This window comes from Aotus nancymaae, unplaced genomic scaffold (assembly GCF_030222135.1).
Source record: "Aotus nancymaae isolate 86718 unplaced genomic scaffold, 86718_ANA_hifiasm-v0.15.2.pri h1tg000065l, whole genome shotgun sequence".
Lineage (NCBI taxonomy): Eukaryota > Metazoa > Chordata > Mammalia > Primates > Aotidae > Aotus > Aotus nancymaae.
The window spans coordinates 5214510-5229081 of NW_026988480.1; the positions used below are offsets into that span (position 1 = coordinate 5214510).

General features: G+C 44.9%; 1 protein-coding gene across 1 annotated transcript in view; it reads right to left on the reverse strand.

Annotated features, from left to right (window-relative positions):
- Positions 1-1314: 1314 nt before the first annotated feature.
- Positions 1315-14572, reverse strand: part of SPMIP7 (sperm microtubule inner protein 7) — a 53921-nt gene continuing 40663 nt past the window's right edge. The window contains exons 8-9 of the mRNA XM_012458749.2: positions 8900-9007; positions 1315-1523 (exon numbers count right to left, since the gene is read on the reverse strand). Of these exons, the coding sequence (XP_012314172.2) occupies positions 1400-1523; positions 8900-9007 (232 nt within the window). The 3' untranslated portion in view covers positions 1315-1399. The remainder of the gene's footprint in view (positions 1524-8899; positions 9008-14572) is intronic.

The window sequence follows — 14572 nt, forward strand, 5'->3', positions numbered from 1 at the left end:
TCTTAGAAGAAGTCAGATAAAAACCCCGAGACACTTCAGAAAAGTCTAGAAACACAGGGAGGGTTTTTTTTTTTCCTGTTTCTACTTGTTTTGTTTTATAATTCATTGAAGGTCATCCAATCTGCTGGGAAGAAGTGGAGGGGTAAGAGAGGTATAATAACTGAATATGGAAAACCTGAATTCTAGCAATAATTCTAGTTGCATGATCTTAAATACTTCACTTCTCCTGGCCTTAATCTATTTTATTCATAAAATGCAAGATATTTGTAAAATGCCTGCTACAAGAATTTATTACAAAGTTGCAGGATCAGATGAGCTAAGGTTTGCAAAAGCACTTTGTAAACTCCATAGGCTCTGTGTATGTTTATATGTGTACAAACACTGTAAAAATATACTTCATGTGTATATTCCGAAGGCCAGAGGGCACCCCCTCAGCCCACATGCACCCCTGAGAGATTCCCCAAGCTGGTGCTCTCTTTGGTTAAGGCAGGGTCAGGCCACACTCTAACCCAAAGTGGTCATGACTTAGACCTCAAGACCCTCACGAAGCCTGGGGAACGCTTCTCTCTCAGGGAAACACTGGAGCAGGCCAAGAGAGGGTAGATGTTGGCCGCGCGCGGTAACTCACGCCTGTAATCCCAGCACTTTGGGAGGCTGAGGTGGACGCATCACAATGTCAAGAGATCAAGACCATCCTGGCCAACTTGGTGAAACGCCGTCTCTACTAAAAATACAAAAATTAGCTGTGCGTGGTGGTGAGTGCCTGTAGTCCCAGCTCCTAGGAAGGCTGAGGCAGGAGAATCTCTTGAACCTGGGAGGCTGAGGTTGCAGTGAGACGAGATTGCACCATTGCACTCCAGCCTGGAGACAGAGCGAAACTCCATCTCAGAGAGAGAGAGAGAGAGAGAGAGAGAGAGAGAGAGGAGAGAGAGAGAGAGAGTGTAGATGTTGTTCCCCTGTGTGACGTCCTCTGGGAGAAAAAGAAGAACACAGTCCTCAGTAGCTCAGTGTTCCCACTGACAGCATGTGGGTTTTTGACTAGATCGCCTTTGAGATCTGCTATGGTCTGCTCTGCTGTAGAATCCCTGCTCTGAAGTGGTCCGGATGTGAGACCTCTAGGTGGACCCAATATTCCAACCCTAAAGAGGAGTCTTCTGCCACACAACCCCTGCTCCCCTGCTGCCGGAGGCTTTGGAGTCTGAGGGGCGGGTGCCCCGGGCCCAGCTGAGCGCCGCCTGCAGGAGGGGAGAGGCGGGGCCGGGCAGGGACGCGCAGGCCCGTGGAGAGCAGCGACCCCACCACACCGCACTGCGCCGGGCAGAAGCCGCCTTTATTTCCCACCGCCGCACCGGCCTTCTCCGGGCAGAGCGCCTGGACAGCCCGCGCAGGGCCGCCGCCTCTAGAAGTCCAGGGTTTCTTTTTCCTTCTTGTTGAAGGGGTTGTAGGGTCTCACAGTCGTGACCAGTCGTGACAGCGGAGCCTGGTGACGGAAGAGGTCAACTGCCATTTCCCTCTGTAAGACGCTGCGGCAGGATGGGGAGACAAGGAGAAAAATGACACATAAAAGACACAAAAACGTATAACCTCATCCAACTAAGGATACCCATGAGCGGGAAGGGGAGGAGAGCGCGCACTGCAGGCAGGGAGGCCCACGATGACTCATGAGCACTCAGCTTCAGGGACTGAGCCTCTGCCCTGCGGAGAGAATTATGGCGGGTGCTACGAAAGGGGGTGATCTGCAGAAAGCCCCCCAAGGAACCCGACCGCACCGTGCCAGGCCTGGGGAGCGCCCAGGGCGCGCAGGGGACTCAGGAGAGACTCTCTGGGCCGGGTGGCTGGGGCATCCAGAGTCTCCACCAAGGAGGAGTGAGGGGCCCACAGACTAGGCACAGGGAAGCCGGGACAAGACGGGGTGGGCAGACCTTACCCGGAGGGTAGGAGAAGACATACCTGGGTCACCCAGAGACCTGGAGAAGACATGGGTGGCATGGGTGGGGGAAGCCTGGGCCCCACCCAGATGCTGGGAGAAGACATGGGTGGGAGGGGCCCCGGCCTCACCCAGAAGCCGGGAGAAGACATCGTTGTGTCACTCAGAGGACTGGAGAAGACATGGGTGGGAGGACCCAGGCTTCACCCAGAGGCCAAAAGAAGTCATGACTGGGTCACCCAGCAACCTGGAGAAGACATGGGTTGGGGGACCCGGGTCTCACCTAGAGGCTAGGAGAAGATGTGGCTGGGTCACCCAGAGTCCTAGAAAAGAGATGGGGGGTGGGAGGGTCTTGGGCCTCACCTAGGGACTGGGAGAAGACATGGGTGGGGGTCCTGGGCCTCACCCAGAGGCCAGAGGCTAGGAGAAGACATGGGTGGGTGGGGCCTGGGCCTCATCCAGAGGTTGCTGGGGGAGGGTAGGCAAGGCCGGTGGGCCGGAGCCTGTGCACAGGGTTTTACTGGTTCTGCCAGTGCGTTTAAGCTGCCTGTTCCCACAGGAGATTCATGATTGGGCTTCGTTTTACTTTGCTTATCTACCCAGTGGGAATAAATTTGCCCTATCAATTTTGGTGTGATAATTAATAAATTTTTTTAAAAAAGCTTTGAAAATGTGGAATGCTTTGCAAGTGATATTTTATCACCTTGGGTTAGTGGCATTCCCATACTCCCTATTCTGCCTGGAGGTGGCTGCCCCAGTGTCACAGGAGTTGGGCCAGCTATTATAAGCAACCCCATAAGCCCATGGCCTGAAGTAATTTTGCTGTGAATTTGCTGCTATTTGAATCACACACACATTGCAGTGTTTGTATCAGCAGCAAGTTACAATGCTAGTGTGGGAAATGAACCCTCTATAAAGCGACTACATCTAAGACGGCTTTGTTTTTATGCTATGATCACCACGAACTGATATTTTATTTTGCTTTATATATAAATATATATGCATACACACACACACACATATATATAGTATGTTGTGAGAAATGGCTGCAGAGATGGGAAGGCAAGTTTCTGTGAAGGTTACATTCTGGTAGGAGGATGTGGGCAAGAAACACTGGACTGTGGTGGAAATGGGAGCTAACAAAAGCATTTGTGCCCATGTTCCCCTGCTCATGACTGCCCCACCTCCAACACACCCCATCTCCTCACTTCAGATCTCTCCAACTGTCCCCTCTCAGTCTGCACTCCATCCCAATATTCATCCCGAGGCACTGTGGGGGCCCTGTGCACTTTGCTCCAAATACGGTGTGGGGAGTTTATGGCCCTGGACCCTCTTTACATCAACATTTGAGGCCTAAACAACTGAAAACCTCCAAACCACCAGTGCAGTTTGATCGATTACAGAGATCCAACCAAATGCACTGTTCCTTGCCTCAGAATCAAGTGGATCCAATGGCCTCTCTTTTGTCCCCCCTTCCATTCTACAACCTGACAGGCAGGAGCATGTCACTTAACTGCTGGTGTCAGAATCTAGAGCCAGAAGGTTCAGGTTGAGGAGAGAGTGGGCAGGAAGGAAGTTAGGGCAGAAGGCATGGGAGATTAGCTGTTTGCTTTTTCAGGAAGTTTAGAAGTGAAAGGAATGAGAGGACAGAACAGGGTGGCAGCTCAGAGAAAAGCAATGGGGAGACCCTGCTGGGGTTCTTCATAAACAAGTGGCCAGCTGGGAGAGGCCAGCACTGTGGGGCGGAAGGAAGGAAGCAGGACTTAATGGGACCACAGGACTGAGAGCTCAGAGATAATGATCAGTATTTTAGAAAAGTGACAGCATGTCTTCCTGGGGGAAAAGGGAGGCAGCGGTGACAGAAATAGAGTCTGGGATGTGGAGAGGAGGAGGGTGCACTAGCAGGGAAGATGAAGGAGTCACCTTGGGCGTCCCAGCAAGCAGGAGGCAAGACCAGCTGAGAGGGGCACGGGGAAGGGACTGAGAGCTCGCGTGGCACAGAGGGGTTTGAAGACTGCCATCACAGGGAATGGCATTAGCTCTTAATAAGTGAGGAACCCATTGCAGAGGAGCAGTGAGAGTACAGTAGCAGCTAATATTCAGGAGTTCCCAGGGAATGCCCGTGTGAAGATGACTTCTTAGAAATAACAGGAAAAAATGCATCAGATCAAGCAGAAACAGTCAGGAGGAAGTTAGCTCACTACGTTCTCATGATACTCATGAGAGAGAGATCAAGGCTCCCACTTTCACTGGAAAGTTTTAGAAAAATAACTTATAGTGTTAGATACAATCAGAGTGATACTTCATGATGTGAGGAGCCTGGAAGGCCCAATTTTTTGATCACAAGGACCAGGCCTTCCTGCTGGAGGGCACAGTGCTTATGTAAGCACAGTGAGGTTTTACAAATTTAAATCCCTCCTGCCCCTCCTCACTGTGCTTTTTCATGCCAGAGCACCACTGCTTGCCAGGAGCTGCTGTTAGGGGAGAATGCAGAGGTGCAGGCCTTGACATTTGGGCCCAGCACAAATCATCACTTAGTTGTGGGTGACACTTTGGTTAGTGTCATTTTCTCTAGAGTGTTATCTGCACCCTGAGAATAAGAATCCCAGAGAAGCTACCTCAGAGGGCTCTGGGTCCCCACTCTGGGGTCATGGATGACAGCCCTATGCGCAGTATGTGTGTATATTAGGGCCATGGGTGAAAGCCATGTGTGCAGTACATGTATTGAGATGAATTGAGAAGATCCCCAAGAGTCAGCCATGGACCTGAATCTGGATGTGAGAGTCTGGCTGAAAGGTATAAGTGAAATTCTCTGGGAGTAACAGTAGGGGACAGTTTTTCATTTAGAAATAGAGATTTATCTGAAAGATAATAGGAACCTTTAATCACACATTAGATGACTTGATTACGTGTAGATATGTTAGAGCAATCAGATATCAGGGTGAGATCCAAGATTTGCAGGTGAGAAGATGGATTGTGAACAAAAAAAGATGAGGGATTACCAATGTTTATATCTGCACTGACAGACAAAGAATCTTTGAGTTGGATCCTTCATAAATCATAAACCAGCCACAGGGTTTTATTCCAGCTGTTTGGACAGTGAGTCTAAATGATCAATATAAGGATATATTTAATTTTGACATTGTTTTATGTCCTTCACGTGAAGTAAATATATATTACTTGTCTAAATGTCTACCAGCTCTGCCTTTGGAAATAGATTTTTAATGTTTCAAAATGTGTCTTGACATTGGCCTCGGCAATGATTTCTTGTATATCACACCCAAAGCTTGGGCTACAAAGACAAAAATAAGTAAATATGACTTTCAAACTAAAAAGCTTCTGTGCAGCAACGGAAACAATCAGCAAGAATAAAAAGATAGCCTACAGACTGGAAGGAAATATTTGGGAACCATATATTTGATAAGGGTTAATATCCAAAATTTATAAAGAACTCATACAACTCCATAGTGTGAAAACATATAACACAATTTTTTAAATGGACAAAGGACCTGAACAGACATGTTTCCAAAGATAACAAAAATGGTGAGCAGGTATATGAAAGAGCGCTTAACATTGCTCATTAGGGAAATACAAACCAGAATGGGATATCACCTCACACTAGTTAGAATAGCTGCCATCAAAAAGACAAGAGAAAATAAGCGTTAATGAGTGTAGAAAAATTATAGACAGTTGATGGGAAGGTAGGTTGGTGCAGCCATTATGGAAAACAGTATGGAGTTTCCCAAAAAAAATTAAACATAAAAATAACATATCCCTTCTCCGGGCATATACTCAAAGGTGATGAAATTACCACCTCATAAAGATACCTGCACTCCCTTGTTCACTGCATCATATTCACAATAGCCAACATATGGAAACAACCTAGGTGTCTGCTGACAGATGAATGGATAAAGAAAATGGAATATTATTCACCCTTAAAAAGGAAGAAATCCTGCCATTTGCCCAACACGGACGGACCTGGAAGTCATTCCGCTAATAGATACAGAAAGAAAAATATTGCACAATCTCACTTATATGTGGAATCTAAAAAGGAAATAAAAGGTGAAATTTACAGAGATAATGAATAGAACAATGGTTATGAGGGATCCGATGGGGGGTGAGGCAATGGGAGATGTCAGTCAAAAGATACTAAGTAGCAGATACTAGGGAGGAACAAGCCTGAGACAGACGTAAAGTCCATCATGAGGACTAGAGAGAGTCATAGTGTATCGTATTCAGGACTTTTGCTGAGTAGGTCATAGATTCTATGCTCTGACCACAGGGAGAAGGGGACAGTGGGTAACTATGGAGATGATGGATGTTAACATGTTCACTATAGTAACCATTTTACTATACACCAATATCTCTTCATAATATTATGTTGTTATATGATATATGCAGCAGAATTAATTTTTTTAAATACATGCAAATATTGAGACTGGAAAAAAATGTGTTTTGAGAGACAACCAAGTGCAAATTATTAGTCTAGAAAGCCACTGACTTCCTTTTAAAATGTTTTTCATCAGATGGCCTGGAGATGCAAGACAATCACCAATCCAGAAAGTGAGATGCGTTGATAAAGCCTCCTATTGGCAGGCACCTTAGAAAAGGCCACACACACAGGGCCTGTGGGATGCTGGAATTGTCTATACACAGTGGCATACAATGGGCTAGTTGGGGCCTGAGACCCACCCCCAATGGTGCCTTTACTGCAACATGAGGAATGCTTGCCACCCTTATTTACCTGGGACCAAGCCCCACTCTTCCAAGTCACTGCATGAGCCACTCCTCTGGGAAGTCTTTAGTGCCCCCTCCCAGAGCCCCAGGCAGCTTTTGTGTGCCTCAGTTTCCTTATCTGTAAAATGAGGATAGTAACATTCCCTTCCTCACAGGATCCTGGGACTGTGACATGAGTTAGTACCCACAATTTACTCAGTCAACAGAACTGATTATTAGCGTTAAGACACTTTTCATCATCCTCTGCTGCAGTTGTTTATTTCTCATTGCAAGAGGGTGAGTGCCTTGCAAGCAGTTCTTGTGATTTACTGGAACACAGTAAACATATGTTGACTTAGTAAAAGAACCTGTGAATCCACCAGCAAATGGGTGACTGAGTGAGAGGATGAGCAGCTGGGTGGACCAGAGACACAGCTCAAGAGGCCTATGCATGGCAGCTGCTCCCATTCACAGCCACTGCCTTACTGAAAGTTTAAAAAGTTGATCAGAGCAGGAGCTGTGGCTTGGTACCCATGGCCTGACAGTCACCTCCTCAGAAAGCTCTCCCTGACCACCAAGCTCAGCAAGCCCCTCCCGAGGCACTCTCTACTAAATCAGTCTTCTTTCACCAGCACATTTCACTAGCTAAGATTATTATTTCATTTCTTCAGTTACTTGTGTGCTTCTTTACTGTCTATCTTTTGTACCAGAACATAAGCTCTTGAGAGTCGGGACTTTTGTGTTCATCCCTGTACATCTAGTGTCTTGAACAGTGCCTTGCCCAGAATCGATGCTCAATAAATGTTTGATAAGTCCGGGTGCGGTGACTCACACCTATAATCCCAGCACTTTGGGAGGCTGAAGTGGGCAAATCATTTGCGGTCAGGAGTTCGAGACCAGCCTGGCCAACATGAGGAAACCCCATCTCTACCAAAAATACAAAAATTAGCTGGGCATGGTGGTGCGTGCCTGTAATTCCAGCTACTCAGTAGGTTGAGACATGAGAATGTCTTGAACCCAGGAGACAGGGGTTGTAGTGAGCTGAGATTGTACCACTGCACTCCAGCCTGGGCGACAGAGTAAGACTCTATCTCAAAAAATAAAAAATAAAATATAATAAAATAAATGTTTGATAAACAAATGAATCCTCTACCAAAAGAATGTGATCTAGGAGAAAAAGCTCTCCTTTTGAGGGAAAACTGCTCTCCCTCTAGTCCGCCTTCCTACTGATAGCCTATTCATCTGTACTGGGCCAGCCACTAGACCTGGTTCAGACTGCATTTGCATTTTCAAAATAGTTTGCAAGGCCAGGACTTCCATCAGGTGCTTTCAAATTTAAGTTATAATGAATGAGCAATGACGTGTTCCTTCTCACTAGTAGCTTCAAATAAAGGAATCTATAATAACCTTGCATCTAACATCTCCTGTTTTCTACGTGTGTGTGTGTGTGTGTGTGTGTGTGTGTATGTATGTGAGATAGAGTCTTGCTCTGTCACCCAGGCTGAGTGTAGTGCCACTCTTGGCTCACTGCAAGCTCCGCCTCCCGGGTTCAAGTGATTCTCCTGCCTCAGCCTCCCGAGTAGCTGGGATTACAGGTGCACGGTACCACGCCTGGCTAATTTTTGTATTTTTAGTAGAGATGAGGTTTCACAATGTTGGTCAGGCTGGTCTCAAACTCTTGACCTCAAGTGAACTGCCCACCTAAGCCTTCCAAATTGCTGGGATTACAGGCGTGAGCCACCATGCCTGGCCACATCTCCTGCTTTCAATTTGCAAAATATGTGTTTAAAAACATATATGACTTTCAACAGAATTTTGTCTTTTATAAAAAATAAGGTGGCTGTTCACAAGAAGTAACCATGTATCTGAGGTGTGTTCCATGTGTCTGTTGACGGTCACAGAGAAGGGTGATGTGTGTGCACAGCTGCGAGTCTAAGAAGCAAAGACGCCGTTCCTCTAATGTCCCTTAAATACCTCCATATGCCCCTTTTGGCCACATTAACAATAACATTAATATACACCTGGTTTTCAGTGTAATTTGGGGTAAGATTCAAAAAGGAAACACACACGAGGCTTAATGAAGTTCCCCTCAATAGGAAAATGGAAAATTATCTCCTCTCTGTTTCGGACTTGATGCCCCATTTTTAAAAACAATGTAAATTTGCTTTTACTATTTAATTGTTCTTTAATGGAATATAATTAGGATTTCCCCTCCTAATGTATCTGAGCAAATTGGGTAATAGGATTCACACTTACCGGTACAGTTCTGAATCTGGTGATGGGGTTGTTGATGGAATATTAGAATTTGCTGGGTGGGTGGCTGTGAAATGAACCTTGCCGGTATATCCTGGCATATTTGCAGCACTAAAGTAAAGAGTTAAGAGAGGAGAAAGAGAGGAAATTAAAAGGATGATTTGTGAAATTGTCATGGTAACTAGGACCCAAATATGAAAAATATAAAGAAAGATGCAGTCTAATTTGTTTTCCCCCACATAAGGTGTGGAACTTGGGCTTTCCAAAAAGGAAATGGTGCAGGCCTGGGGCACAGGTACTTAGATAACAGCCCGACTCTGGGGTCAATAAAATTTATTTCAAGTGCATGTTTTTCTCCTATTTTAAATTTCCACGTCTTTTACAAACATGACTCACTGCTGAGCTCTGTTTCATAATGAAGGAAGATACCAGGTCTTACCAGAACAGCAGACCTGTATCCCACACATATCTCTGTAATGTGGACTCTAATATTAATGAATATAATATGAATAAATATCTGCTCTTACATTATAGTGGTGTTACGTTATCAAATGTCTTTCTTATCACCATTAATGTACTGTATTACAGATTTCAGATGATTTCCTAAAATTGCACATTGAAAACAAATGTACACCAGCGTTAATTCTATAGCAGTTTGTTTAGTCGAATTCCGCCGACTCTTCTGCTTCCCTGTTCTTTTCTCCACCAGGGACAGTGGGAGATAAAAGGAATGAAGAATTTGTTCTTCAGTGTGTATAAAGCCCTCTCTCTCTAGAAAAGGCACACAGCATTCAAGAGAAAGGTTTAAGTAGGTAGTTCAGAGGAAGGAATGTGAAGAATAGTCAATATTCTTGCCGTGACAGCATACAAAGCGGTTTACACAGATTATTTCCTAGGAGGTGGGTAAGGCTGGCTTATGGGACAGGCCCAGGGCGAAGCTCTGTCCTGTGAGCTGCTCACACATGTTGCCTTAACTGCAAGGAGTTGAGAAAAATAAGATTTAAATTGTATTTCAAAGTCCAAGAACACACTATTTGCAGATCATGAGGCTCTAATAGCTTGCCATCTTTGCAAACTTGTACCAATGCCGCAGCCTCAACTCACTGTGCTGACTTCCAAGAGAAATGAGAAAGGCCACCATCATGAACTCGCCCCAGTGAGGACAGGGCCAGTGGGCAGCCTGCACATGTCACTCATCTCATTGGCTTTCACTTGCCATCCTTGCGGCCTTTCTCTGAGAGCAGGACATCCCTGTGGCATGGTTCCCCATTTAAAATTGGGGCCCAGACAAAATGCAACACGGTAGCAACACGCAAACCTCTGTGGGCAGTGAAGAAATCGTTCTTCAGTGGCTGTCTTGGTTATACCCATGACCTTCCCACATAACCAGTAAGCCAAACAAGCCTTCTCCAGGAACCACTTATCTTAGGAGTCATTTTCAAAATTTGGAGCTTATAGGAGTTGCTCCTGAAAGTATTAGATGACAAGGCAGGTAGAAGAGAGGTTAGTGAAAGGAGTATGTGCTTAAGGGTCGGGAGGAGGAAGACTCAGACCCCAGCTCTCCATATCCTCTCTGAGGTCTGAACTGGACATAGTCTTTGGGGGCCTTCTAACCTCAGCCTGACCACGGGTAATGATGCCAACCAGAAGGACTTGGGTGACAGAGACGTGGAAACAATGAGAAGGATTCACGTTGCCATTTCCTGTTGTCTTTCCCACCTTGATTATGTGCGAATATCAGAATATTAGGGGGAAAATATGTATCAGGCAGGGAATTGCACTAATAAATCTCCTAATTCTCTTCCAGCTGTGTAATTTATGACTCTATTGGTGATGACTTATTGGCTTGCAGGTGATATAGTCAAGGACACCCAGAGACTAACAAAGTGAAGGCAAATTACACCCAGGGCAACACCAGGATAAACAGGACAAAATAACAGATTTTGTAAGACTAGGAAAATAAGGCAGCTGAACAGTGGGGGAGCCCACACTGCATTGAGAAGCAGGCTTCTGCGGCAAGCCTGACTCTGCCCCTTAACCAACTGTGAGGTTTTCCTCCGGTGAAGAAAGCTGTCTGGGCTTCAGTTCAGTCAACTGCAGCATGAAGACAACAACACAACTTCTTAGGGGCACTCTGGGGATTAGAGGAATTAAATGAATGTGAAAGCAGCTAGCAAATTGTTAGCAGTTAAAAGATGCTAAACTAATTTCAGCTGAAATACGGTAACGTAAAGAAATGAAACATTTACAAAATAAGGGTCATGTACACGGAGATTGCAAAGTTTATCCAGTACAGACAGCTGAACAGATGCTAAGACAGAGGTTCCCAGTGGTGCCGCACACTGACATCTCAGGGGCATCTGTAACGGTACCAATGCCTGGCTCACACCCCCACATTTAAATGTAACTAATAAGTGGTGTGGCCTGAGCACTGGGGCTTTCAATAGCTCTCCAGATGATTCTCCTGTGCTGCTAAGTTCAGGAGCCTCTGTTTTAGAGACATATTGTCAAGCTCGCTGAGGGACCTAGGTGAGTGAACCGAGGCTGCCAAATTCTAGGCAGTGCCCTGCAGAATTTCTTGGAATTTTGTTGGAAAAGTGCAGCTGTAAGTTAGAGAGGTAACCCAGAGTGAGGCAAAGTTATTCATGCGTGTGTGTCTCTCCCCTAAACATTCATTAAAGCTTCCATGCATGTTACAAAGGAAATCCCCTCCATCTGTGTGAAAGGTTTTTTCCACTGCCTTTGAAACACCTGCAGAATTAAAATGCCTCTAAAGTCATATCCTCCCATCAGAGCAGTTAAGAAGTCAGAGGGATGGACGCAGGCCATCTGTCAATCACACGAAGGGCTTGATAAAAAACATCACACAGCCTCTGTGCCTCTGTGGCATGCAGGTTATTGATGCTAAATGGTATCATATGTTACATTGTCTTAATGCTATTATATTACATCATATTTAATAATAACATATCATGAAAGAGAAGACTGATTAGCTGCTCGGGCTTGAGAATGAATTTGGTTGCATAATAAATGGCTAAATATTTGAAAATGAAAGTCCTCACCCACACTGCTTCTAAATCTATTCCATTTAACACTTGCATATAGGGCCATAACAAGGGGAATTTTGCCATCTTAAGTGCAACACACTGACCTTATATTAAGAGGATACTCTCCGGGGACACTTTAAACTGCTGCTGATAGGAGATACTATTTTTCAGCTGGAGGGAACAAAGCTATTAAAGATACTGAAACATACAAGCTGGGAAACGGATTTCCAGATTAGTTGCATGTTCAAAGAATTCCACTCTCCATTTGAGGAAAGCAGAGAGAAGCAGAGATCCATTTAAATATAAGAAGTCTTCACTTTTGCCTTTACCCACAGCTTCTAGTCCTTTAAACACCTTATTTTGTACTCCCTAGTTCCAAATAAGCCAGGATTTTGTTCACTACTTGATAAATTTGAATATAGTATTGCCCAAGTTTACAACAAATTGGTTCTCAACAAAGCATGATAAAATAGAAATTAAGTAATGTAAGAAAATCAAGTTTAGTAACTCAGAAGAAGGGAGCACAGATGGTATATAATTATAAGCTAAATATGAGATGAGAAAAATGCAGAGAAAACCATGTTATATGTAGAATATATGTAGTATATATGTGCATAAAATTTAGGCATGCATGCAAATTCTCACTCTACACTGTAAACATGACTAACAGTCATTGAGTGGGTTCTGTATTCCAGGCACCCTTTTAAATGCCTTATGTAAGTTGACTATTCAATTCTCACAATAACCTTGTGTCATAGGTCCTATGATCATGCCAATTTTATAGATGGAGAAACTGAGGCAGAGAAAGTCTAAGTAACATGGCCAGCACCAACCAGGCTGGCAAGTGGAAGAAGCAGACCTCAGTGCCATTGAACTGAATGGGAAGGACAATTGGCATTCCTTCCAGCCCAGCCAGGAGAGCCTTGTTAGTTCACAGAGGGCTGCATTTACACATGGTGGGGTGTAAGTGCAGGTTCAAATAAATGTGACAGTCTTATTTAGAGCCAGTCTATATCAGGTACAGATCTAGGCAGACATCAAGCAGGCTTAGCTCCTGACAGCTTTCACGCTAATACTTTTAATTTTAAAAATGCACATTTAAAGGTTTAAAGATCCCAAGTGGACAAAGACCACAGATACAACATAAAAGAGGGGGGTGTGAGACAGACACATTTAATTCCAGGGCTGCCCTGACCAGCTATGCGAACTTAGACCTCAACTGAAACTTTCCGAGCCATCCTTACTTATAATCGGCCGTGATTCAGGGCAGCTGCACGCTCTTGGAGGGTGCGGTGGATGATGTGATGCAAGTAAAGGCCTGGCACAGTGCCCAGCATGCAGCAGGTGCAGACCCACGTGAGAGGAGCAGCAGGTTGGTGGATGGGAGGTAGGGTGCGCAAGGGAAGCAGGAAGTGGGATAGGGAGAAAGGGCAGTAAAGTCCAGGCTTGGATGTTAAGGAGGGTTGGCTCAGAGGGCTGAGAGAAGGGAGGGACTGCAGAGAACTGTGAGGGGGATGAGACTGGAGAGGAAAAGAAAGGAGACCATTGTGAGTTGGGGTTTGTCTGATTTTATTGTCGCAAATAAAACTGGAATCATTTTGCAATGGCCTTTGGTCATTGGATTGCATTTTTCTGAATATCATAAGATCTTGCCGTGGCCACAGGATGATTTTTAAGAATTACAGGTTTATTGATTTTTCTCTTCATCTAGTGGATATATTTTTTCCTCCTGTGTTTTTGGAATCTTCAATTCTTTCATTTAGAAAGGAATGTAGAAACAGTGTAACTCACAGCTTTTGTATTATAGCCGAAGCTGGAGCTCCAAAGACCTGTTATTTGCCAGAGGAAGAAGCCACGTTGAATGTGAGTTAAGGCAAGAGCTTGCCCTGGGGATTAGGAGGCCAGTTCTCTGTTCTTTTTACCATTTATGAAATGAGTTATCTTGGCTCTTTATGTCATTTCCTCTGGCTTCAGCCTCCTCATCTGCAACATGGGGATAGAACTTGCTCCTTCCCTTCTGGCCTCATCACACTATTTGAAAAACAAATGAGGGAGTGTGTGAAAGTAGTCTGAAAAGGCAGAGGTGTTGGGCTGATCTAAGGAACTACTATTCATAGAGTTATTCTTTAACCTGGGTTGTGGTAAGATTTTTTTTTAAGCTGCAACACAGCCAGTGACTGACAGAGAAGCCCCCAATTTCTTATTTCTTTTTTTCTTTTTTTTTAATGACCTCGTCTCTAAGTATCAGCAGTAAAAGCTCCCAGTTTCAATGGGAGACATTTGTCAGGGCTGCCTGGTGGTCCGTGTTGGACAATTCCTGTTTATTTGCAAATGCTTCCTCAGAGAAATCATTGAGGTCAAAAAGCACAGCAAATATGAAACCGTGTAACGTCCTGAGATAAAAGATTATAACTTAGTGGAGGATGGTATCTCAGAGGCCACTGTCTTGTTTGGAAAAACAAGCAAATGGTGACTGCAAGTGCTGGGTTTGGGATCAGAAGGCATGGGCTGTGCTGCTCTCTGAGCTGGGCCTGCACCTCACCTCACCTGGGCTGAGACTGTGTATTCTTCAGAAATACAAGAGTGAGATGCATATATGTTAGATCCCAGAGCTCTTTCCCATATATAA